At 41.7% G+C, this 23,971-nt stretch overlaps 1 protein-coding gene across 4 annotated transcripts in view; it reads left to right on the forward strand.

Annotated features, from left to right (window-relative positions):
- Positions 1–23,971, forward strand: part of Mtd (TLD domain-containing protein mustard) — a 331,444-nt gene that overhangs the window by 61,907 nt on the left and 245,566 nt on the right. Inside the window, exon 1 of one of the 4 annotated variants that reach the window (XM_076803623.1) lies at positions 8,591–9,105. The exons of 2 other annotated variants lie outside the window; for them this stretch is intronic. In XM_076803623.1, coding sequence (XP_076659738.1) covers positions 8,939–9,105 — 167 coding nt within the window. In that variant the 5' untranslated portion in view covers positions 8,591–8,938. Of the gene's footprint in view, positions 1–8,590; positions 9,106–23,971 lie in introns of those variants that run through there. One more of the 4 variants, XM_076803622.1, reaches the window with a different exon arrangement.

The following is a 23,971-nucleotide window of genomic DNA, read 5'->3' on the forward strand; positions in this document are numbered from 1 at the left end:
TCTTCTTGTCACTATCGGTTAGTAGTCATAGGCTTATGACTTATAGACGGATGTGACTCTTAGGTTTATAGCGTGCCCTGTATATTTCAAATGCGACGTTCGGCGAGAACTTCAGATTTCGTCTAAGAGTCAGTCGCCAGAACCGCGCAAGTGACTCGTAACGAGAATTCACTGTACACATCGTTTGGTAACCTTGCTGTCGATCGAGAATTGAAATAGGGTAAACATTTGTCCCACTTTGCCATTATGCTAATTTGTTAAGTCATGAATTACTTGATTTTAATTTGACCTGTCATAATTTATATTCACTCTCAAACTCTTACTTTCTAATAAATTTTTTTTTTATCTAAAAAATATTAATATTTCACAATAATTTAATTGAAATAAAAAGCAGGGGTTTTTGTCCCAATTAGTGTCGTGTACAAGTGCGTCGTATCATAAAAATTAAATCTTCTACCAACGACGAGATGTATTATAAAATATTCGTAAAATTGTCCCATTGTCTTGTGGACCCGAAATTGAATTCAAGCAATAACTTTTTTATAATGCCACGAGGCTCCAAGGGAAATTAGAAGTTGTTACTTTTCATTGAAAGGAGATATTGACTTGTCATTCGTATTAAGAAATACAAAAAAAAAAACCAATGAATTAAGAGCTTGTAAAGTTTCTTACCAACACGCTGAATGAACACAAACAAGAAACAGACTGACAGTGCATTGATCACGCTGGTGAGATGATCACCGATACGAACAAATTAATCGCTGTAAGTTACAGAAATTTTGATATCAGCGGCAATTATTCAGAATGAATCATCCAATGAATGTGATTCCAGTCGTATCAGCTTATTTACGTTCAATGTTACCGCTAAAGTGATTCATGGACGAGGTTGAACATCTTTTCAAATAGTGAACGGTGAATAAGTCTCAGATTCTTTTTTAAACGCTCTGTAGATGCATTTATTATGCAGAAATCTTGTAGAATGTTGGATCCGCAGAGACAATGAATTCCACTTCGGCTCTTCTGCAGACTTTTTAATACTATTTTGTGTGGACCAACATACAGGCGAAAACTTGACTAAGATACCAGGAAAGAAGTATAGCAGATTCGTAATTAATATTCGAATTTTTTGTTCAGTTGGGCTAAAAAAGTCCAGGGACGAGAAGAAAAAGATCCGTTGCCTGAAACCTTTGTTTATAATTACATCATCCACGACAGTCAATTGATTCGCTCGAAGGCTGCTTTTTCCTCCAGCGTCATTAATTATTAATTAACTTCCTTAGCGACTACGACGAGATATATTAATGACTCAATAAGGGAATGGGTGTTTAACTTCCGGAAACCGATCCAGTTAACGTAGCTAACATTTATAGACGTTTGTGTATACGCTGACGGGGATAATTGGAAAATTGTCTATGTTAACGGTGGAATTATAGAACCAGTTCCATATAATTCAGGCGGTACAAGAGACGGTAACAATTATCACGTTCCCTCGTTACGTGTTTGCGTAAGCGGGTCTACTGAGGCGCTTGTAACGAGAGTAGGCAAATAAACTGTGCAATTTTTGACTATTATAAGAAAATTATTAGGCAGTCTTTCTTCCTTTATTTCTTTTTGCTATTCTGGATAAATATGACCCTCTTATCAATCTCTAACAACTATTTCAGTGTTATAGAAACACATATCTTCAAGTTATCTAGCGCCAGTGTAGCAAATTCCAAATGATAGATGTAAACACCGAAAGGAAAAGGTTCACTACAATTATTTAACAGAAATATTATTTTATAATCTACGCGTTGGACAGATCAATCTGTTCAGAATCCGTTTACACGAGAGATTCAAGTATAAGTATACACTCGAGTTATAACACAAAAACTTTCCCGACCAAGCGCGGTCTGCAACTTTAAATTTAAAGTTTCTTTCCGTCCTTTAAGCGAAGCGCGTGTCAAATATTTTTCCAAGTTTTGTCCTCCGTGTCGGTTCCATCGGGACCACAGGCAGCCGTTCGGGTAATGTCCCTTGCGACTGGAAAGAACTCTGGAATGATTCTTTCATCCCTGACATTATCTGGCGTACAGAAACTCAGCGTGACGAAGGACGCCTCGAAGAGCGCTCATTAAAATCGATCCGACGACGGTACCAGTCCGCGCAGAACGGTCGAAGCCCGCACGGGACATTTCGATCTCGTCGCGTCGATGGCGGTCGACTCGCGAAAAAAGCCTTGACGATTATCGATTGACTTTTTCCGATCGATTTGGAAAAGCACGACGTCTTAGCCGCGACATTTCCCTGACACACATAACTAATCGCTGTACCCGCGCGACTGCGAGCGATTTGAATCGAATCGATCCGACCCTGTTTAAACATACAAGAATACGCCAAAGAAAGGGCTTGGAGCATCCTGTGATATCATGAATTACAAATAAGCCGCGAAGATGGCCGCTGTCTGGCCATAGAAACAGCCGTTCGACCGCTTTTGCCGTCCGTTACTGTGCTGTCTTCGAATGATTGTTGTCCTTGAACCCTTCCTCCAATATTGGAAGAAACACAGGTATTTTCACTTTTGCATTGCAACTGATCAAATATCTTTTAAATACGGTGACTGCCAAACAGTCGCTCGGAAGAAATTCCTCAAAATCAAAATAATTTAAATAAAATAAAATAAAAAAGTGAACCAGACTGCCCACCAGAGTCACTTTTGGAACTCTTGTACATCGTATAAATCGCGTGTCGTGAACAAAATTAATTTTTAAAGATAGACGAAGAATTGTGTCATCCACATAGTCATATGGTGAAAGTCAACGTGTCAACGTGTTCGGGATGATTTTAATAAGCGGATCTAATGGTGGGAAGATATTTTTTTTTGGTCGTCGTGACGCGTGTCTAGTTGGTTACAATGAGAATCGTGGTACGTAGATCAAAAGCCGTTGTTCTAGACCAGAGCTGTTCAGCGATTGCCCGTACGGGCAACGATTTTCTTGCCCTGGGCATGCACAGAACAGCGGGCACGAAGCCACGCCCCTACGGGCAAGGCTCACGTACTTATCACAGGCATTGTCACAGCTACGTGACAAACTACGACTGTGCTACGGCCTACCCCCACTCCGCTAAGTTACTTGCCCGCAACTGTGCCCGCGGGCATGAGCGGGCGTCCTTGCCCGCTACTAGATACGTTGAGCAGCTCTGCCCCAGACCCTGAAAATTCTAAAGTCAAGTGCGCACGTTGAAAGGAGGACGAAACGAGGTTGTCCATCGATAATTGTCCAAAATCCCGGGGCCCTGTTTAAACATCGAGGACCCGGCTTTGTGCTGGCGTCCTCCTTAACACCCCAGCAACTGGTGAATTTCATGAATTCGCTTCTAATTAACGAGCACGCTCGGCGGTGCTTCAAAAGAGACACGGGAAAAGCTGAGCATTCAGCGGAGATCAAAGGACACGCGGCTACGCGGTATCTTTCGACAAAGGTTCGGCCAATATGGCCGACTTCTGGGTGAAGGTGAGGCCATATCTTTGGCTATAGTCCCTCTAGAATGTGGCCCGAAGTCTCTGCACCCGAAGACGTTCGAAATCCTGTTGATCGGTCGAGACAGTTTTTCACACAATTTCATTGATATTGCACAACTCATTTTTCGTTCTTCTTTATTTGTTTTAATGATAACTATAGTTTATTAATTATATAATTATAATTTATTTGTTTTAATAATAATGGGCTCGCGTTCTAGACGCAAACCTTGAAGCGAACTTTGCAACGTTGCAAAAATTACGACGACGTCCCCTGGGCTCCGCAACGTCAGAACTGCCTGAACTTTCTAAGACATCACGCAACACGGAGACCGTAGGGAAGATTTATGGGTTTATTTTTCCTTGAGCTAAGTCTGTAGGCGTTACAGCTTTGAGGAAGACGCCCATGCTTTTCTATTAGCTCTCTCCTCTCCCTCCCCCGCATACTTCTCACCTAATCGAATCTTCGCTCAAAGTCTCGAATTTCATTACTAACTCCCACCCGTTTTTTGTTTCAAATAGCTAGATGTTCTCACATTTAACTCCAGTTGCAATATTTAAGTCTACAAAGCGGTACACATGATTCTATTGTTTATAAACAGTGAAATAAGACGTGCAGTCTAAATGTATTCATTTCCAAATTTATTTGTTTGCTTCGTTGTCACATAAATTTGTTAAGATCCATAAGTCAAACGGGTAAGAATATTTCACAAGTTTCCAAGTAGCTACCTTGCTAATTCTACATGGTGTCCCAAAACTGTTGTACTTTCTTGAAATGGGTAATTCCTGAGGTTATTTGAAGTAATTATTTCCTTTGCGAAAATATTCTCCGCGGCTTCTTTAAGGAGTTATTAACTCCTTTGCGTGGCGTTGGCATTGGACGAGCCGGAATTCGTCCGCTGGAGCCGCACTCTGATTGGCTCGTTTTTTTCGTTAATAACTCCTTACCAAAGCCGCGGAGAACATTTTCGCAAAGGAAAAAGTTAATTCAAATGACCCCGGAAATCACCTCTTTCAAGGAAGTACAACATTTTTCGGATATCCCGCATTTGTAGTATTTTCTATCACCGACCACACGCGTTACGAATTTTTAAAGTCAGTTAGTATTGCACCACACATTTCGGATTTTCCCTTTTACTGAAACGACGGGTTGCAGTCGTTATAGATTGTAGAGGAACGAAGCGTTTAATAGTAGTTAATTGTTTTAGCAACAAAAACTGTGGTTTTCTACGTCATCCACTGTTCTGTAGGATTACGAAAAATGAAATTGTATGCGCAGGCATTGATGGGCTGTATATAAATTGCAATACAACGAGTTAATGGCGTGTCGATAGGATTTTCACTTCTACCGAATTGACGAGTTGCAGTCGTTAGGGTATTATAGAGGAACGATGCTTTTAGTAATAGACAATTGTTTTAGCAACAAAACTGTAGGTTCTTATGCCAACCACTGCTCTGTAGAATTACGAAAACTAAAATTTGACGCGCGTGCATTTATTGGCAGTAAATAAATTGCAGTGCAAGGAGTTAATGGAGTGTCGATAGAGTGGAACAATTCGACGAGATTGAGTCGCCAAGCGGGAATTTCGGGGACGCAATTGCGTGATAGAAAATCATTCGACAGGCTAAATGGCGTGGCCTGGTAATCGCAGCGTTAATTAGCGGTTGTCACGAAATTTTCCGTCGGGTTCAGGCCAGGCCCGAGGCCAAACTCGCGCGCGGGTTTGTGTGTCGGGTCGGGTCGGGTCGGGTCGGGTCGGGTCGAATCGGCACGGCGGTTCTTCTGGAAGATGTGTCGGAGCGTGTTGGTTACCATGCGATGTGCCAGCTGGGATTGGTCGAGTTTGCCGGGCGAAAACGGGATCAATACTGGGAGGCTTTCGACACGGAGGCGTAGGCTGGCGTTCTCCACTCGACGAGAATCGGGACTACGGAGTCCCTGACCTTGCCAGCGACCTTAACCTTGCCAACACCCTTCGAACCACCGCGAGACTCGACGAATTTTCCGTCGGTGCACGATCCCCGTTCGTTTCCCCTGACTTCTCCTTTAATGTCCACGGTTTGTTTTCTTTTTTCGCGAACCGTTGCGGGACAGGCTCGACTCCTTTATCGGTCGCCATTGTCGTCATCGACGAAACGCCGGTTAACACGAATTCTCATGGCAATGCCAGGCCACTCCTGTACCGAGTGCTTGACATTTTGTTCGCAGCTCCTCGGTGTGTATTTTTTGCGATCGCGTTAATTGAGTTTTTCGCGGAGGTAATTACCGTGTAACGGGGTCACTGAATGTGACCCTTTCGAGATGGATTTTTTTTTCGACAAAGGCGTATTTATTTCGTATAGAACGAAACGAGAAACACCGCTCGCCGTTTATAAATCGGAAGAACGAGTTTCACGAATATTAAATTGCTCGACAAAGTTTTGTCGCTGTTAATTGTTTGCTTTATCTGAAAAATTACATTTCTCGCAACGATTCATTCATTTTTTAATCTGTCATATCGTGTCGGTAAAATGAGAAAAAAAAAAACAAACAAACCCTGAGAAAAGAAATTTACAAACCCTGACCAAAACTAACATCCTCGCAGTATTTTCAACGAAGTTTAAGTTTTTCATAATTAAAAGCTCAAATTTTCCAGTAAAATTTAATTTCCTTGTTAAGCTACCATTGTGCGTCGTGTAACCGTGTTATGTCACAAGAAGAGTGAATCAATCTTGATTAATGACATTATTATCTTAAAAGAGAATGAATCAATTTATTATCTTGAATAGAAGCTCGCTGTTTAATAATTGAGACAATAAAGTGGATAGTATGGTAAATTTCAAACTGTTTTGTTTGGTCGATTGCGCGAAGAAAAGGAAGAATTCGCAGGATCGACCGATCAGACAAGTCGAGCAACGATCACGGCGACAGCGCTCGTTTTTGCACAATTAAAATCGCATGCTGCAACCTTGAGCGACGCGCTATGGCCCGAACAACGTAATGAAATTTAACTGAGGTTGTTAAGGTCGATTCTATCGCTCCAGACTTATCGCTGCAACGACCAGCTGCTGTCTACGCGAAGTCGTTGCACACTTTGTTGTCAGCGAGCCGCTCGAGACGTTCAATTCAAAAATATCCTTTTCGACACGCAAACTAAATATTTATCACCAAACCGGCAACGTTCTCCGTGCACCATTTTTCATCAAACTTTGAGCGGAAAATATTATCATCGAGCTCGTAACGCTTTCTCCATCTCATTTTTAGGAATATTATTTCAGAATCGAACGGTCTCGTCGAATAATCTTCGGAGATCGAACACGTTCTTCGAATTTTCAATAAAAAGAGTATTCGTTGTTGAAATTGTTTTCTGAAACTCGTTTTTAAAAACACTTTGCGTCGGACATTCGCGGAGTTTCCCGAACTTTCGACGCAGGTACATTTGCCATGAAACTTTTAACGTTTTCTATAATCGTTGCTGCATTGAACCTAAGCGGAGATGGATCTGAGTGCCGTGGTGCACTGTTGGATGTTGCACTCGCACTAGAACGAAGCCGGTTATGATCGATCGTCGTACGTTTTAACGAGCCTCAACGAGGCGTCGTCAGCTGAACGGTCCTAGAAAATCAGCACGAATCGTAGCGTGCGCACTGACACAGAGAGAGAGCTATTAGAACCGTCTGCGATCGATTTCCGGGTGGCTGTGTTTGGTTACGTTATCAGTAGCGCCGGTGTTGAACTCTTCTTTTTTCGTCGAGATAACCGAGACCAGTTCCGCGCAACTTCCCGCGCACTTCCCGTTCGGCGAACAATCAGATATGTTCGGAATGCAAAGTGGCCCGGTTCGTTAGATACAGTGCGTCGTCTCGGGAGAAGCTATCCGATCGGACAAAATTTGGACACGCTAGCGAGAATTTCTATTTTGCATCGAAGTCGAGTGGTGGTGCAACAACACCGACAATAACAAGTGTGGTGACCATCGGTTTATAAATAATACGCGACGAAGGTTAAATTTACGTTATCGATTAATTCGATGCGAGATTTCACCTCGCGTTGAAGCTCCTAACACTTTAACAACACGAACGTTTACACGGCGTTTACAGCAGACGATAGAAGTCGCTGTAAAGAATTTTTTAAACGGTTCCCCTTACTTTTTGTCGACGATTTTATGGCAATTACGCGGCGTTCCGAGTTTCTGCACAGAGAGTCATCACGGGAGTAAAACAGTCTGCCAGTCGCGTGTATCTTGTGCACCAACTGTGCAAACATTTAACCTTGAAACATGCTCGCCGGAGAATTACGCATCCATTGGAAGCTCTTTCGGCTTTTCAAAAATGTAGCGGTTTAAATGGCAAACGATACGAAAAAGTGAGCGAGGAGTAGAAATTCCTTGTAGTACGCGGCGGAATTCGCGGCGAGCAGTAGAATAATTTATGGCAGTCTCCAGAATTGTCGCAAGATAGAGCTGAGATCATTATTGTAATTAGACTTCGCTTTTGATGCTGCAACCTTGTCAAATATAAACGAAATATACCACAGTTTGCAACCTCGAGTCTACGAGTGTCAAAAGCAGCCACAATGTTTCGCAGAACAATCTATTAAGAATGTCCGTTTATTTTGCACACCAGTTTAAAGTTTTCAGCACGTACCCGGTTTTCCTCGGAAGATATGAACCTCGAAACAATCCGAATTTTTAGGCTGAAAAACTGTAACATAACTTATGCATGCGCACAACTTATACGGATCTTTAAAACACATTGTTTAAATTTTCGTTACGAGCCCAAATAGAAAAGATGTGAAAAGTAACTTTTTAAATTTTTATTCATCATTCAGAGTAAACGCAATTTTTCAAAAATTTTCATTACATATCATATAGTAAACTGATCTGTCTAGCCTGGCAGAAAAACCGAGGTGGTTTGGTCCATTTATAAAACGGTTATTCAGATTGAAAGTGTGTGCCATGAATTGCGAGACTGACTGTACCTACGTATAATAAACCTGTAATAGTATTTATTGATCGAAACGCTTTACAGCTCGTTCATTCTACTTTACTTCTAACGAAAAATGCGAAATAAACAATCGAACGTTTCGAAAGCATTGAACTGAAACGGATCGTTGACAGCTAACAGATGTTCCACCCTCAAATTAGCGGATCACGATCGTGTTTTGGGGAAGGACGTGAACGGTTTCCGATCTAATCCGGTTTCTCTGACCAATTCGTCGGTCTCGAAAGTGTTAGGTTCGCGCGTGCGATCCCGCCGACCGGAAGTGGCGCGTGTGCAGATCGACGAAGCCAGCCGCGAGTTGCGAGTTGCTAGTCGGCCGTGCGATTCGCGAGTGATCCCGAATGATGCTCGCACGACACGCGACCTAGAGTGTGTTCGGACCCTCAGTCGCGGACAATCGGAACGATCGGTGGTCCACGTGGTAACCGGACGCTCTAGGATCACCGGCGAAGGAACATGGCATTGTTTTCCGGCGGCGGAGCAGCTGGCGGTGCTGCCGGCGGCGGAAACGGACAGCCGCCACCGGTCAGGACCGAGGACACTGTTGGCAGCATTCTGCCCACTAGACAGCGCAGCCTGAAGGACCGGCTACGGGAAGGCATCACCGGAGGATTCAGCTGGCAGTGAGTATCGCAATTCCTCGATCAATCCACATCTTTCAAACGTCGCGTTTCTCGAGGACGGTCATCATTCCGCGTACCATCAAATTCGGTGATAAGTCTATTGGACACGACGGATACAAAGCGCTCCCACAGCATTTAACTGGCAGTGAGCATCGCAATTTCTCGATTAATCATCTCTTAGATAGACCAGAGCTGCCGAATACGCTTATTAACGGGCAAGGGCGCCCACCGATGCCTGTGGGCACAGCTACGGGCAAGTCACTTAGCGGAGTGGGCCTACGCGGTAGGCCGTAACGCAACCGTAGCTTGCCACGTAGCTGTGGCAATTCATGTGACAAATAGCGTTGCCCGCAGGGGCGTGGCTTCGTGCTCGTCGTTCTGTGTATGTCCAGGGCAAGAAAATCGCTGCCCGTACGGGCAAACGCTGAACAGCTCTGGGATAGACGGTGCATTTGACCAAGACAATCTTTGTGAATTGTGTGATAAGTTTAGCTGGCGTTGAACGTCGCACAATCCTAAATTAATCCTTGTTCCAAAGAATAGACAATAGATTTGCTGAAGACAATTTTCTGTTGTACGGAGATCAATCGCGTGATATGTTTATTTGACTCGATAGATAAAGGGTATCTCCAGAAAATTTAATTGCCAGTGAGTATCGCGTTTCTGGAATTGATCCTCATTTTCGAAGAGCAAGCGGAGCTTTCGTCCAAGCCAATCATGCTTTTAATTTATACGTGTTCAGGATTACTCCCCACTTAGGAGGTATAAAAAGTTTGTCGCATATGATGGTAATAAAATTTTCACCGCGAGTTCTGTCTACTTTGAGTTAACACTTATGTCGACCGCACGAATCGCATGATAAATTTATCGAGATCGATAGATCAACTTTTTAGCGTGCAAGATTCGAATTCGCTCGGCAGCGCCATCGTCGGTGCAATTTTCCTTTGCGATGCACCGTGTGGTGAATTCATTGAGCTTGATGGACAAATATTGAGAGCAAGATTAAAATTCAATTGGCAACACCGTTTTTCAAGCGTAGTCTTTGTTCGTGGTGTCATAGGTTATAGGCGGACTTGCGAAATTGGATGAAAATTCAGAGACAACATCGTACTTTCAGATTAATTCTCTCGTTCGAAGAACAGAACCGAGCCACAAATTTGTCCACGGTGGTAAACATGATTGTAGAGTATATTGTGGATTCAATTGGCAGCGAGCGCCACGTATCCGGCGCGTAGTCTTCGCTCGCGAAGAATAGAACTCGTATGACGGAGCTTATCGTGTATGATGGAGAGGACTCTTTCAAGTGAATTTTCGATTCAACCGACAACAAGCACCATATTTCCACTTTAACACTTAGACTGCCACACTAGAAACCTCAAAAATTCCATAAAATCAAAGTAAGTTATTTAATGAAATAAAGATTGAAAAAAATTAAATGTATGATATTGAGTAATCCTCCAACTCTGTTGCATTTTATAGAAAATTCATTCTAAAATCTGGATAAATAATTTCGTCACCCACATATGGGTGACATGGCAGTCAACGTGTTAACGTGTTCGTTCGCAGAGAATAGAATTCTCAAGAATTTATCCAAGATGATAAACGCAGTCGAACGCTAGAACTAATAATTCCATTAAAATTGTCTCTTTCCAGATATTTTATGTTTCGACTCTCGAATATCTTTAACCCTCGGATTTCTGTGAATTCTAGGCCTATGCTGGAGTCATAGTTTTTTCTTCACTACAATTTTCTTCCGATATAAGGCGATGGCTCGGGACCGGCTTTCGTCGTATTTCGGATGAAGGAGCGGGGATAGCGATTTTCTTATTTCGAAATAGAAAGCGTCGTCTTATATCGGAAGAAAATTGTACATATTGATGGTCACTTGAGCTTATCCCCACCGCGACGGGCTACGAATGACTATGGTATAACATACGGAGAGTTATGGGAGAACCTTGTGTAAATGGTGTTTTTTAAGAATTTTTTTTGAAAAATGTAATGTGTAGATTGACTAAAAATTTGAGGTATCATTTATTAACGTTATAATGTAAACAAAAATATTTTTCAATGGTGCAATGGCGTCTTGAAAATTGCATCCTGGAAATGCGCAGTGCAGCGTACAGTGCACAAAAATGATCTGAAACAAAAAAATCAAAATGGAATCGTTAGTTTATGCAAGTACGCACAACATGACCTTCTTCTTTTATTAAAATTTGCAAAATTTCAAAAATGGCCATGTTTTGCAAAAAACGAATTTTCTGTTATGCACAATTGTTAATAACAATGTTTTAAATAAAAAATTTAAAAATCGGAGCTCGCTCTCTTGTGGCCAAGTATTTATAGAATATATATACCAAGTTTTGTAAAGATTGATTAACCAGTTTTCAGCTACGTTGCGAAATTTTACGTTTCGAGAAAAATGCGTTTAAAGTTTGAGTAACAGAAAAATCGTGAAAAATCTTAATTAATTTTAACTTGCCACGGTTTTTTGCTAATCTGCGATTCCAGGGCCATAAAACAGATCTTCCTCTTTCTCAAAAAGTTGTACTTCAGCCGTTTTTTCTTCTCTTCACTCCGCCCATTACAACCGTTCACTTTATTTTGACAATAACGTACAAGAACATCTCTGATCACTTCCTAACTTTTTTGATCGTATTCCTGAGGAAATTTCCTATCGATTTAACCAAAAAAAGAAGAAAATGCTCAAAAATTTCATTTTACACAAGGTTCTCCTCTCAATAAAAATATGGTTAAGTGACACGATAAATGACTGAAACCGTAAAGATACCCTATTGGAAAATCATTAAAAGCTAGATCACCAACGCGCTCCTTTAAAGATGAAGCGTTGATCGAGTCGGATGTTATTTTTCCGTTGCAACGGTGGATTTTGTTCGTTACGAATGACCGCACGGAGAAACAGAGAAGAGAAAGCGAATTTTCGGAAAACATTTGATTGCCATCGGTAACGCCGGTGCATTGTTTCACTCCGGCCGCGGAAAAATGATCGCCGGAGTTATAAGCATTTTTTGTATCCGCAAACATTTGTCCATAGATCTGTTTCGCCGGGGGAGTCGTATTTTATCGAGTATCGTTTACAAAACCCCTTTTTTCCCGCGGAATTTTGAATATCAAATTGCGCGGCATAAATGCCGTTCCACCGAAGGCGGCGGCCGATTTTTCTCTCGCGAATCGCGTTTTCGTTTTTTTCCGGGAGATTTAGCCTTTCGCTCGGTCAGGAGAGCCGCGTCTACCGGTCTCATTAGCAAACCTAATTCCGCGACCTATGAACCACTAGCTTCCTATTGCGCAGTAGCTCAGGTGACCATGGTTACTTTTCAATTGAGATTCACATAATTGTTTAGAAGTGTCCCTGTATTGTTTACAACCTTGGAGAGGGGGTGATTCCACATGAGAAAAAAGTCAAAATATGGAATCAATTATGGTTTCTAGCATTTTAATGTTACTTGCTCCCCTAATCTAATTTTATCGTCAAGAAATATTTTAAATACTATTTAACGCAAAGTTCAAATACTTTCTTTTGTGTTTCAGATAATCCAAAAAAAAAATATTTTATTTTACGTTTTAGATTATCAAAATAAAAATACCATATTTTATGTTTTAGATTATACAAATAAAAATATTCTATTTTATGTTTCAGATTATCAAAATAAAAATATCCTATTTTATGTTTTAAATTATCAAAATAAAAATATCCTATGTAAAAGTAAAAATATTTTATTTGCGGAAATTTTACCATTTATTTCGAGTAGTATTTTGTTTGAATTGTAGAACAACGATTATTTAAAATAGTATTTGAAATATTTCTCCCGAAAATTTTACCCGGCACAGATTTGCGGAAACGAAGTAAACAGTCAACAATTTTTTCCGAGTAAACTCGGGACCGCGCGTTCTCGGATCACATCGATCGCGGGCAAATATTTTTCCGTTGCCGGGAAAACATTCGCACCCAGCCGTAATGGAAACACGATGCACGGATCCCCACAGTTGCGATGCAATATCGTTCAATTTAATTACTGGCGGCAATAATTCAAGCATTATCGTCGGGTCAGTGTTTCGGAGTGCGCCGCGCAATCAGTAGATGGCAGCCGCAGTTGAACTGCTCGAGGCCATCCTCGAGACGGCCACGAGAATTTCTGGCCTGAACGAAGACCATAAAAGTTCATGTCTTTTTGAAAAATTTAGGAGTTCCATGCAAGAGGGAGCTAGGGTTAGGGACTCAATCACTGTGGGGGTACCAAATACTGTGCCTATATTAATTATACTTATTTTTAAAGCAATATTAAGAAAGAGATATGTATTAAATTTCTTAAATTTTTTGCTATTAAAATCAGTTAACATATTGTTGACGGAACACGGATAAATCCGTTTTTTTAGACTGCTCGTGGTTTGCGGGACACGTAAAAATCCGTTTTCATTGTCTGCTGGTGGAAGTCGGGTCTTTGTGACAGTTCCACCACACACATACTTGTTATATGTATAGACATACTACTTTTGTTATTTATAGCGTTATTTTAAAGTTATACCTATTTCTAAAAATGTCTAATTTCTTACGTGGTGGCTAAAATATCGTCCGTGCCAGGCTCAAGGCCACGCACGAAATGTCCCGTAAACAATGTGCTTATATATATGTTATATATCTATTTTGTAATATTCATTATGCTTTTAAAATAATTATAATGAACATACCACAGGCACAGTAATGTACCTTACCCTATGCCACAACAGTAGTTCTGTGGTACACTATGGCTTTTATGAAAAATAATCTTTCAGTATGTCTCGTGAGTAAGACCACCATTTTTTAATTCAAACTTATTAAGTAGTGTATCTGGAAAAATATTTTATTTTTTATTTGTTTTAATATTTTTCTGTATGCTTATGCTGTTTGCAATTCAAGGTTATGTGTGCGAAGTAAGAAAATTCAAGAAACATTCCAAGTAGTTAAAAAATACCAAAACTCGTTTTTTACATGCATCGTACTGTTAAACAGGACCTCGGCTTTACTAGAATAGATGCATATCTTTTCGACGTCAATTGCCATAAGCTAATTAGATAAAACCTTTATTCTCATCAATATTCACAGTTTTGTAATAATGCCATAAAAGGTGTACTTTTTTCCTGCCTGCCAAGAGCATCATCGTCATCATCATTATACTTCGTTGCGTATTGTTCGAACGTCGCGAAGAATTTATGCTGCGATCGCTAATTGATGACGCAGATCGGTGTAATTGGTAATTAGCCACGGCAATGGCCGTTCTCAGACTTTATTTTCCAAATGACTACTTTGTCGTGATGTTTGATGGAAGGATATTACGCAGAAAACACTATACACTACTCTTACACATTACACCATTATTTAGCGTATTCCTGATCGTTATGTAAAATAAAATTTTTTTATAAAACGTTTGCAGCTCGTTGCAACTTTGACCGATTTTTATTAAATTTTCAGAATATGTATAATTGATACAGATCTACAAAACGTACTTTCCAAATTTTCAAAATGAGCACATGAAAAATGTTGCAAAATACAACTTTTAGTACTTTCTCTGCAATTCCGACCAACTGCAATTTTTTTCGAAAGTCGTTTCCACGTTACGTAGCAAACCAATTGTTCTAACTTCTCAAAAAATAAATCCAAAAAGTATGATCCAATATTAAAAAAGTTATGCGATTTTGAAGAGTGTCCGAATAATATTGATGAGAGTCACCGTGTGTCTATGAAAGTATAGGTCGGTAAGAATGAAATATCGATGAGTAGGGGTTGTCGGTGAAGACATATGTCGATGAAATAGCCTCGATGTAAACATTGTCGAGAAAGTCTGTGTCGGTGTTGTCATACGAACCCGTCGAGAATACCGTGTCTACTAATCGTTAGAGACCCCGCAAGAAACTCGAATTCGTTCACCCTCTCGCGGAGGGTAAAGCCGCTCGGAGTTAATGCAATAAAGCCGGCCTAATGAGCTCAGCTGCGAAAGAACCGGGCAAGTTGCGAGGGGTTGAAAGTATTCCCGGAGAAATTCTGGACAAGTTGTTTCGATAGCTCGGCAGTTCCGGTGTCAAACGATCGTTTCCTCGGGCAGTTTTCGGCAAGGACCGAGAGCGAATAGAGTGGGACGGGTAGAGCCGGTCGAACAAATCGGTCGGGTCGATCGATGTGCGTGGCAACTGCGCCCCGAGCCTGGCCTCAGAAAGCACGAGCCGAGCGTGCTTCCGATAATTTAATCAAGAAAGTTCGGTCGGCTCGCGTGTCAGTCCCGCGAGCTGTCCGAGTTATCTCGATCCCGCTGAAAGAACTCGGCTCTCCTCCCTTCTAAATGGAGCCCCGAGGCCGCCATCGCATCCCCGAGCCGCCGTCCTTCCCTAATTCCAGCTTCGTGTCGTTCGTTACCACCGAGCAAAGCCAGCAGTCGTTGCCTCCCTTCAACGAGCTGCCAACTTTTCTTTCCGCCACGTCGCGTTTTCTTTCCTCCCTTCCTCCCTCTCTTCCTCCCTACCTCCCTCCCTCCCTCCCTCCCTCCCTCTCTCCCTTCCTTCCTTCCTTCCTTCCTTCCTTCCTTCCTTCCTTCCTTCCTTCCTTCCTTCCTTCCTTCCTTCCTTCCTTCCTTCCTTCCTTCCTTCCTTCCTTCCTTCCTTCCTTCCTTCCTTCCTTCCTTCCTTCCTTCCTTCCTCCGTCGTCCTCCGTTCACTTCTGCTACTCTCCCGCTGTTCCGAAGTCGCTCGTAAAAGGATCCGATCGCCTCGATCTACTTCACGGAACTCGCAACTGGGACTGCGTTTAATTCCCGGCGACACGGGACCCATTGTGACCCGAAATGGAACGTCGAGAGCGTTTCCCGGCTCCGCGATCGAAATTTCATGGTGGCTCTCCGCGGGGAACCTTTTCTAGGGCCGCTGGCCCGCTACTCCAATTACTATGGCGTTGTCCTTAATAGATTGTAATATTTATACAGGGCGTTTTAGGATATTCAGGTAGATACTGAATGTTGCAACTCGTACTGGTATTAAAACGATTTAATATAACGAAGGTGTCGGTGAGAAAAGGCGCGCGGAATCGACAGGTCGGAAACGTAACGCGATGTGTCTACGCCGAACATCAGTAGCTTTCTGAGTTTTTCTGCTTCCTGACAGCGCGTTAATAAGGTCCCCGAAAACCGTTAAAATAAGGGGAGGTTCTCCACTCCCACAAGGGCTCCAAAAATTCCAACGTTTCCACGCACCATGGTCGCTACAGTGTTAAAAAATGAAACCATTAAATGTTTATACGGTAAGGAAAATCGAGGAAAGTTGACACAATGAAATTACCTGGACACTGTGTATATGTAGCACGTCTTTCGGCTACATATTTAATGTTCGTTAGTTAACTATTTACGTCTATGTACGCAGAATATGTGTATGTACGGAATTTATGTCTATGCACGCAGGCGTGGATTGCTGCGTAATATAGATTTTGGTGTAACCGATAATGCAAGGTGTCTGGTCTAGGTAAAGGGTATATCTTTGTAATATGAAAATTTCTCTCCGTGTTTTCTTCTGTGAGATTCTAGAGCCTTCTTCAAGTTCACGAACTGTTGAGCAACTGGGGCATGTTTCAAAACTCTATTTTTGGCTGATATGAACGACTCCATCGTCGAAATGAACTTGAAGCCATGATCCTTGATTACCAGCCTAATCTGGTCAAGGGTGGCAAGCGAAAGTCCTGAGGCATTGTGGGGGAACCCTTCTATGATGTAACATGATGTAATCCAAAAACTTAGCTCTCACGTCTTGGCGTGGCTTGATCCATGGTTGCCATTTGTCCAGTTGCGGTACTATCGGATCAAGTCTTATTTGTCCTTTGTCCGAAAAGGTTCTCTATTCGATGTATCGCACATATTGTTTTCCATCTTTTCTCTAAGTAACTCTTTCACCATTACCATTAGTCGTGACATGGCAATGAATATGAATTGATCTGATGTGGGTGCATCTACGGCCTTTTTGTGAAATTCTTTCCCTTCAGGCGTAGGAGTCAGGTCTAGGGTAAGGGACTCAATTACTGTGAGGGTATCAATTACTGTGCTTGTATTAATTATACGAAATTTTGTAGCATAATGAATATTAAAGAAAGAGATATATAACATATACAGCGTGTCCCACGACTTTTGTCCGCTTGAATATCTTGATTTATTTCAAACAATACGAGAAAATGTTACGTACAGAAGTTTAGGGTTTAAGAAACAACAAAATATGGTATAAATGATATTCTTGCAAGTGGAGGAGTAAAGAAGATATACAGGTCACATTTGTTTTTTTTTTTTAATGGAATGTCCAATTTTTTATGCTGGATTTCGATAGATTGGCGTATTCTGAGTATAAAAGTACTAAAGCGTATTTGTCCTAAAACTTACCGTTACTGAGATATTTGATTGTTTTCATGAAGAATGTTCGAATGATCTGCAGCGATGCAACGTTATAGTCTTTGAACTGTTGCGTCTCTTACACGTCTTATTGATGGAACGTCTATTGTAGCACACGCTGCAATAATTCGTTGCTTCATATCTTCCGGAGTAGTTGGTGCATCTCGATACACAATATTTTTCAATGTTCCCCGCAAGAAAAAATCTAGGGTTGTTAAATCTGGACTTGGTGCTGGCCAGCAAATAATGCCACCGCGTCCTACCCATCGATTTCGGAATATTTCATTAAGTGTATTTCTCACTCTTCGAGCGTAGTGTGATACCACATTGTCTGACGAACGCTTAATGGCACGTTTTCTAATAAATTTGGCAATGTATTTCTTAAGAACGTATCATATTTTTGACCAGTAAAAGTGCCGTCAATGAAATAAGGCCCAATTATTTGTTGCCCTATGATTCCACACCACACATTAATGGACCAGCGTCTTTGATGATCAATTTCTCGTAGCCAGTGAGAACTTTGTACTGACCACTAATGCGAGTTATGTAAATTAACACGCCCAGTGCTGGTAAAAGTAGCCTCATCGGTAAATAGTATTAAAAAGAATAAAAGTGGATTGATTTGTAGCTGCTCTTGAGTCCATCCACAAAATCTAACACGATTTACATAATCCATGTCATGTAATTTCTGGTGAAGGCTAACGTGGTACGGATGATATTTGTGACGAGTGAGAATTCGTGATGCACTACTTTTGCTGACTTCAGATTCGCGCTGAATCTGACGTACACTGATATGAGGATTATGATGTACCATTGCATCAACATTCATTTCAGTATCTTCATCGCTACATACAGGCTTTTCACGATTCATCTTACGAACAGCGAGAATTCCAGTTTCTTTTCATTTATTACACAATCTTTCAAAAATCTTTTGCGAAGGGCATATGCGATTTGGACATCTTTTACCGTACAAATTTCGAGCCACAATTGCGTTTCTCTTACTTTTTCCATAAATTAGAAGCGTCTCAAATTGTTCTTCGAATGAAAATTTTATATTGACTATCTTATCTTCACTAACTGAAAAGCTGACTGACACTGAGAGACGTCGAAAGCCTACCAATGTTTACATTTAACGTAGTGAGCATATCCTTGAATACGTTCCATAATGAAAGTAATAGAATGAAAACAGTCACATATCTCAGCAACAGTAAGTATTAGGATAAATACACTTTAGTACTTTTATACTCAGAATACGCCAATCTATCGAAATCGAGCATAGAAAATTGGACCTCTATATCTTCTCTATGAATATCTCTTTTTAATGTTCATTATGCTTTAAAAATAAGTATAATTATTGTAAGCACAGTAACTGGTATCCCCACAGTAATTGGGTCCCTTACCCTATTCCTTCCTAACGGAAGATACCGCAGCCCGACCATTTTACGATCTGCGGGACAACTTCATGGGACCCGTAAACTCTCGGCCCACTCAGAAGCAATGTCAAGCCGAATAGATACCCTTATCCGCAATATGTCGGAAGCTGTCGCGAGCCATCGTTTTATATCGAAGGAAAACTTTACTCCCTCGTCATTTCGACTCGCTGTGCGTCGCAAGGCCGCCTAACTATCAGCGCCGTTAATAATAATCCATCGAAACTTTTTCCTTGTCGCGCGAGTGGATACACATCTCGGTGTTCCAGGGGCCGATGGGAATGCGTGCCTGCGTGTATGTTCCACGAGCGGAGCCGAGACGAAACTTTCGTTCCGAACGATAACGAGATTTAGTCGCCGTGGAAAATATTTGCCCATCCGACGAAACCAGTTAATTTTCCGTCGACGGCGGTCGCTCGTATTGATCTCGATAGGTATGTTTCGACGGGCGGACGTGGCCGCGTATCGATACATCGACTGCGCAGAATATGGAACGAGGGGTGGCTGGTCTATAGACGGGGCGGCCTCTAGTTCGTCGAATTGTGTCACAGAGGGCACAGACGGGCGGCAAACACGGACACAGGGGAGCACGCACGCACGCACACACACATACAGAGGTCGCGTCGTCGTCGAACCGACGTCATTTCGCCTGAAGGTGACGGTCACCGTTTCCAATTTTCATTCTACCGCCCCTCTACCTGTAACGGATCCGAAAATGACGCGTGTCCCGAGAACCGAGCTGTAACAACACGCCGGATGACGAACCGCGACGCCCGCGAAAAAACACCGTAGGTTGCCGGGGGGAAGGGGGGGGGGGCGAAGGGAGGGAAATGACAGACAGCTCGAAGCGTCGTTTACCGCGGAATAATTATCCGATGGCCCAGTTTCGGGAGCTCATGTATCTAGGCGAGTTCCTCTGTATCCGATTCCGGGGCGACGTCTTCCGTGAACTGTTCCGGAAATCGTTGGGAACATGATTCTCGCGCGCCCCACACCCTCCGTTACAGTTTCGAACCTAAACGACACTCTGCTACGACACCGAGCGGACTAATATTTTGTTCAACGAAATTCTTCAAACGTGTCGTCTTCAAATTTTGCAGTCTTATTCGCGCGTGTCTCTGGTACACACGGATCAGCGTTTTTCTCGTAGACAGTAAGTATCTCGAAAGAATGGAAAAGGAAGATGCTACAGTATATTTTACTGGCAACACGCTAACTTATGTAAATTTTTTGTATTTACATTATTGTTACGCTACAGTTTAGTTACGAAGAGCTCTCGTCACATCACTTGCATCATTGATATCTCGAATGCGTTGGTAGGAGTTTTTCGTCTTCGAGGTGATCGCAGAGGTCCCTTTCATTCCGACTCTTTCTCGCAAATTCAGAAACGTTTGAATACCTTCTGGGCAGTGGTCCGATGCATGTGTGCGTGTTCACTGAAATACGACCGTGGAATCGATACGCGCACCTGGAGGAATTGTGTCCGACGGTATCCGATGAACATGTTCGGATTCGGTGCACGATGCATGCGCACGGACGTCTTCGCGCACAATGGCCAGGATGGTCCCTTTGTTTTCGATTGGCCCAGAAGCTACGCGGACCGATGTATCCGTCGCCGTCGTTGTTCGACGCTGTGCGTGGCCTTGATCGTCGCCGGCCCACGAATCTAGGCCTTGTTCCTCATTCGGCATGCGACCAGCGAACAATGAGCTACCCCTATATCGGTAATCGATCGGCATTCGGTCGCCGGCGAACACTTTTTCATCGTTAAAGCGGAAGTCCCCCGAACCATTTCGGAAATTGACGTGATGTCTGCGTAGCTCTCGTTATTAGTCCTACAATGTGGTCCCGATATAGTACAGTCACTCACACTAATATTCGGACACTTTAGCAATCGTTGAAGTTTATACATTTTTTGTGCGTTTATCCGTTAAATGCATTTTTTAAAAATACTCTAAGAATCTAGAATGATGAGATCATTTCTTTAGAACTTTCATTGAAATAAAAGTTGTAACTATGCAATGTGATCTGTTCATTATATTATATTTGGGGACGACACTCTGTGCGTGACGATTTCTGTGCCTGTATTAATAATACTTCTTTTTAAAGCATAACGAATATTAAAAAAGAGATATTACATTTTTTTCATTAAAATCAGTTAACCCCTTAACTTGTACGCTCGAGTTAATTCGAGCGCGCTAAACAGGCCAAACTGTGCACACTCGAGATAATTCGTGCGACGTTGTATTTTATGCTGCTATAATTTTTCACACTCGAATATAATCGAGAATTGAAAATAACAATGTGAAAGCAAAGAAAAAAAATCGTTTTATTGATATTTGTCATTTACATGGGATTGTAAGAAATAACACTTATTTATGCAAGAATAAAATATAGCCTTTTTCCATGGAACAAAAGCGCAGTATATCAAAAATTGATTTTTTTCCGGTTTTTTAAAAAACAACTGTGCGTTAAGGAGTTAATATACATGTTATTGTACATGTCGTTTTTAATATTTACTATGTTTTAAAAATAAGCATAATTCATTTAGGCACAGTAACTGGAACCCCCACAGTAGTTTGGTCCCTTACCCTAACTTATCTTTACGAAAAACCGTAGGAATACAAAGGTCTAAATGTCCAAGGTGCTTAGGAATGCAAAGGGTCGCGTCACGTCTTATGAATACAAAGGGTCGCAGTTTTTGTAGGTCATGGGAATGCAGAGGGTTATAATTCCAAGTGTCATTGGAACGTATCAGTTCTAAGGATCATGTCAGTACAAAGATCACCGTTTCAAGGGTCTTAGGTATACGCGGACCCTGTTGAAGGGCTTTAAGAGTACGTATAAAGGGTTCCATCTCCAATGGTCTTATGATTACAGATAACTCTTTGGAATCTGGGGGATTCAAGGGGCTATAATACTAAGTGTCTTAGGAATGCAAATGACTGCGATTTTGTGGGTTATGATTAGGGTACTTGTCCCTTTTAGCGAAATCGCCCCTATTAACGTGCTTTCGTTTCTAACACTAAACCTACCACGTTCAAAATGACCGATTTTCTATTTCACAATTATTGAAATTATAAAAACGTTTTCATAGGATATTACTGAATTGACTTCTTTATTTAAGCAGATATTATAATAAAAATCGTACAAGGTTTAAGTAAATTCTATCTTCTCCCTTCTATAAGACGTTTCACTTTTATATGTTTTGTGCTTGGTAGGTTTAGTGTTAAATAACAAGTAAAAATTAACTTGGAGACATAAACAGGGAAGCTATTTTTTCTAATAGAATTGAACTATTAATGTGTATGTTAGAAAAGCGAATTGCAGTTTTCAACTCTCGAAGTACAATATTAAACATTCGAATTTTTCCAAAGATGCACATTACAGATTACACTTTCAATAGTTTTACCTAAATACCATGTCAGAAAAGCTAAGGAACGTTCATTTAACGAAACTAAATAAATAGATAATTAACGTAACTTGCACTATACAAGCTATGGATTATATCATAAAACTTTTTTCTGAAAAACAACAGTGAAATAAGCAGTTTTTAAACGTTCTTGTGTTTTTTAAAGCTAGCCTAGTTATGATAATGTAAGGACCATATATTTCCGAAAATTCGAAGAATACATAGGGCTCGAAGGTGCATCGCCAGATGACAAATTGTCGAAACACACCATCGAAAAATAACGAACCAGCCTGTTCATTGTATCGATACGCTAATTAGTTGACAGTTTTATCGATTTGTCATTAGTGGGAGCGATTTCCGTGGCCTGTATACATTGACCCATTAAATTACGACTGCATCGCTCACCATATAGTTGTACCGAGCAAGCAAAGGAAAGATAGACAGGAAGAGAAGAGTGCAGAGAAGGGTGGTTAAAGTGAGATCAAGATTGATCGTTCACCGGTGAAAAATTGGTTGGCCTATCGGGAAACCTGCCTTCCCTTTTATTCGCTAATAAATGCAATTATTGTTCGGCTTTCGCCGGCGAGCCAACAGGTTCACGGCGGATTATTATTTCCCCGGTGCGCGCCGTTGCCATTTTCCTCGTCCATTATGCCACGCGCATTGTGCCCGTCGAGATAATTTCGTTGCGCCGAGAAATTTCCACGCGAATCTTTAAAGAAGCTTCTTTGCAGGCGGCCGGGAGGACACGATGGTTTATGTCAAGTTTCTCAAGCAAAGTAATTTCCTGACAGGTTCGCTTAAAGCGCGCCGCGATTCGCGCGGCCCGTTAATTGCTCGGGGAACAAAAAGGGACAGACGATTTTCGCAGTCCTCTCTGATATTCCATTCCCTCGTCCTGCTGCGCCGCGGCTCACGGTTTCATTTTCCCTTCTGCAAACATTCGGCGTTAATTGCCCCGTTTCTTGCGGGAACCTGAACGACCTTAAATAGATCGCGCCACTTACGGCTCGCCTGATGAAACCAGTGTCGAATTAATTTTTTCCTTGACACCCGTGCACGATCGCGGGGCACAGAAACAATATTTCGAGTTAATGGAAACTAAATGGCCCTTTTTTACAGAGCGAGCGATTGCCCGGAGCCTAAAATTGTAAGTCCTTCCTTCCTCTTATCGATGTTTCCAGTGAATCGAGGACGAATTAAAACTGCATTCAATTTGATTAAATCTCGCATTTTACAACTTCGCGAAGACTTTTATATGGCACAAGCCCATCAAGTTTATCGGTGTATTACTTCGCTATCGTGGGGCCCATCGTTTCAAGGTCCTTCTTCGCTTACGTTCTCCATTTATTGGTTTCTCGGAAAATCTGTGCGTTGCTCCCCCCACTCTGTTCTCTCCCAGTTTATTTTTTGTACGTTCTACGTTACTTTAAATGTACGCGTGATCTCATTCACGCGATCTATCCCTTATACAGTCGGAAACAGCCAGGATCGTACACTATACAGGCTGTCCCAGTTGAAGAGACTTCAAGGTGACCTTCCATCATTTTTATACGGAACTGTATGTTTATATTTAGGTAAGCGTGTAGTTCGTTTCGAGGTGATTTCATTGA

Source organism: Halictus rubicundus, chromosome 18 (assembly GCF_050948215.1).
Source record: "Halictus rubicundus isolate RS-2024b chromosome 18, iyHalRubi1_principal, whole genome shotgun sequence".
Taxonomy (NCBI): domain Eukaryota; kingdom Metazoa; phylum Arthropoda; class Insecta; order Hymenoptera; family Halictidae; genus Halictus; species Halictus rubicundus.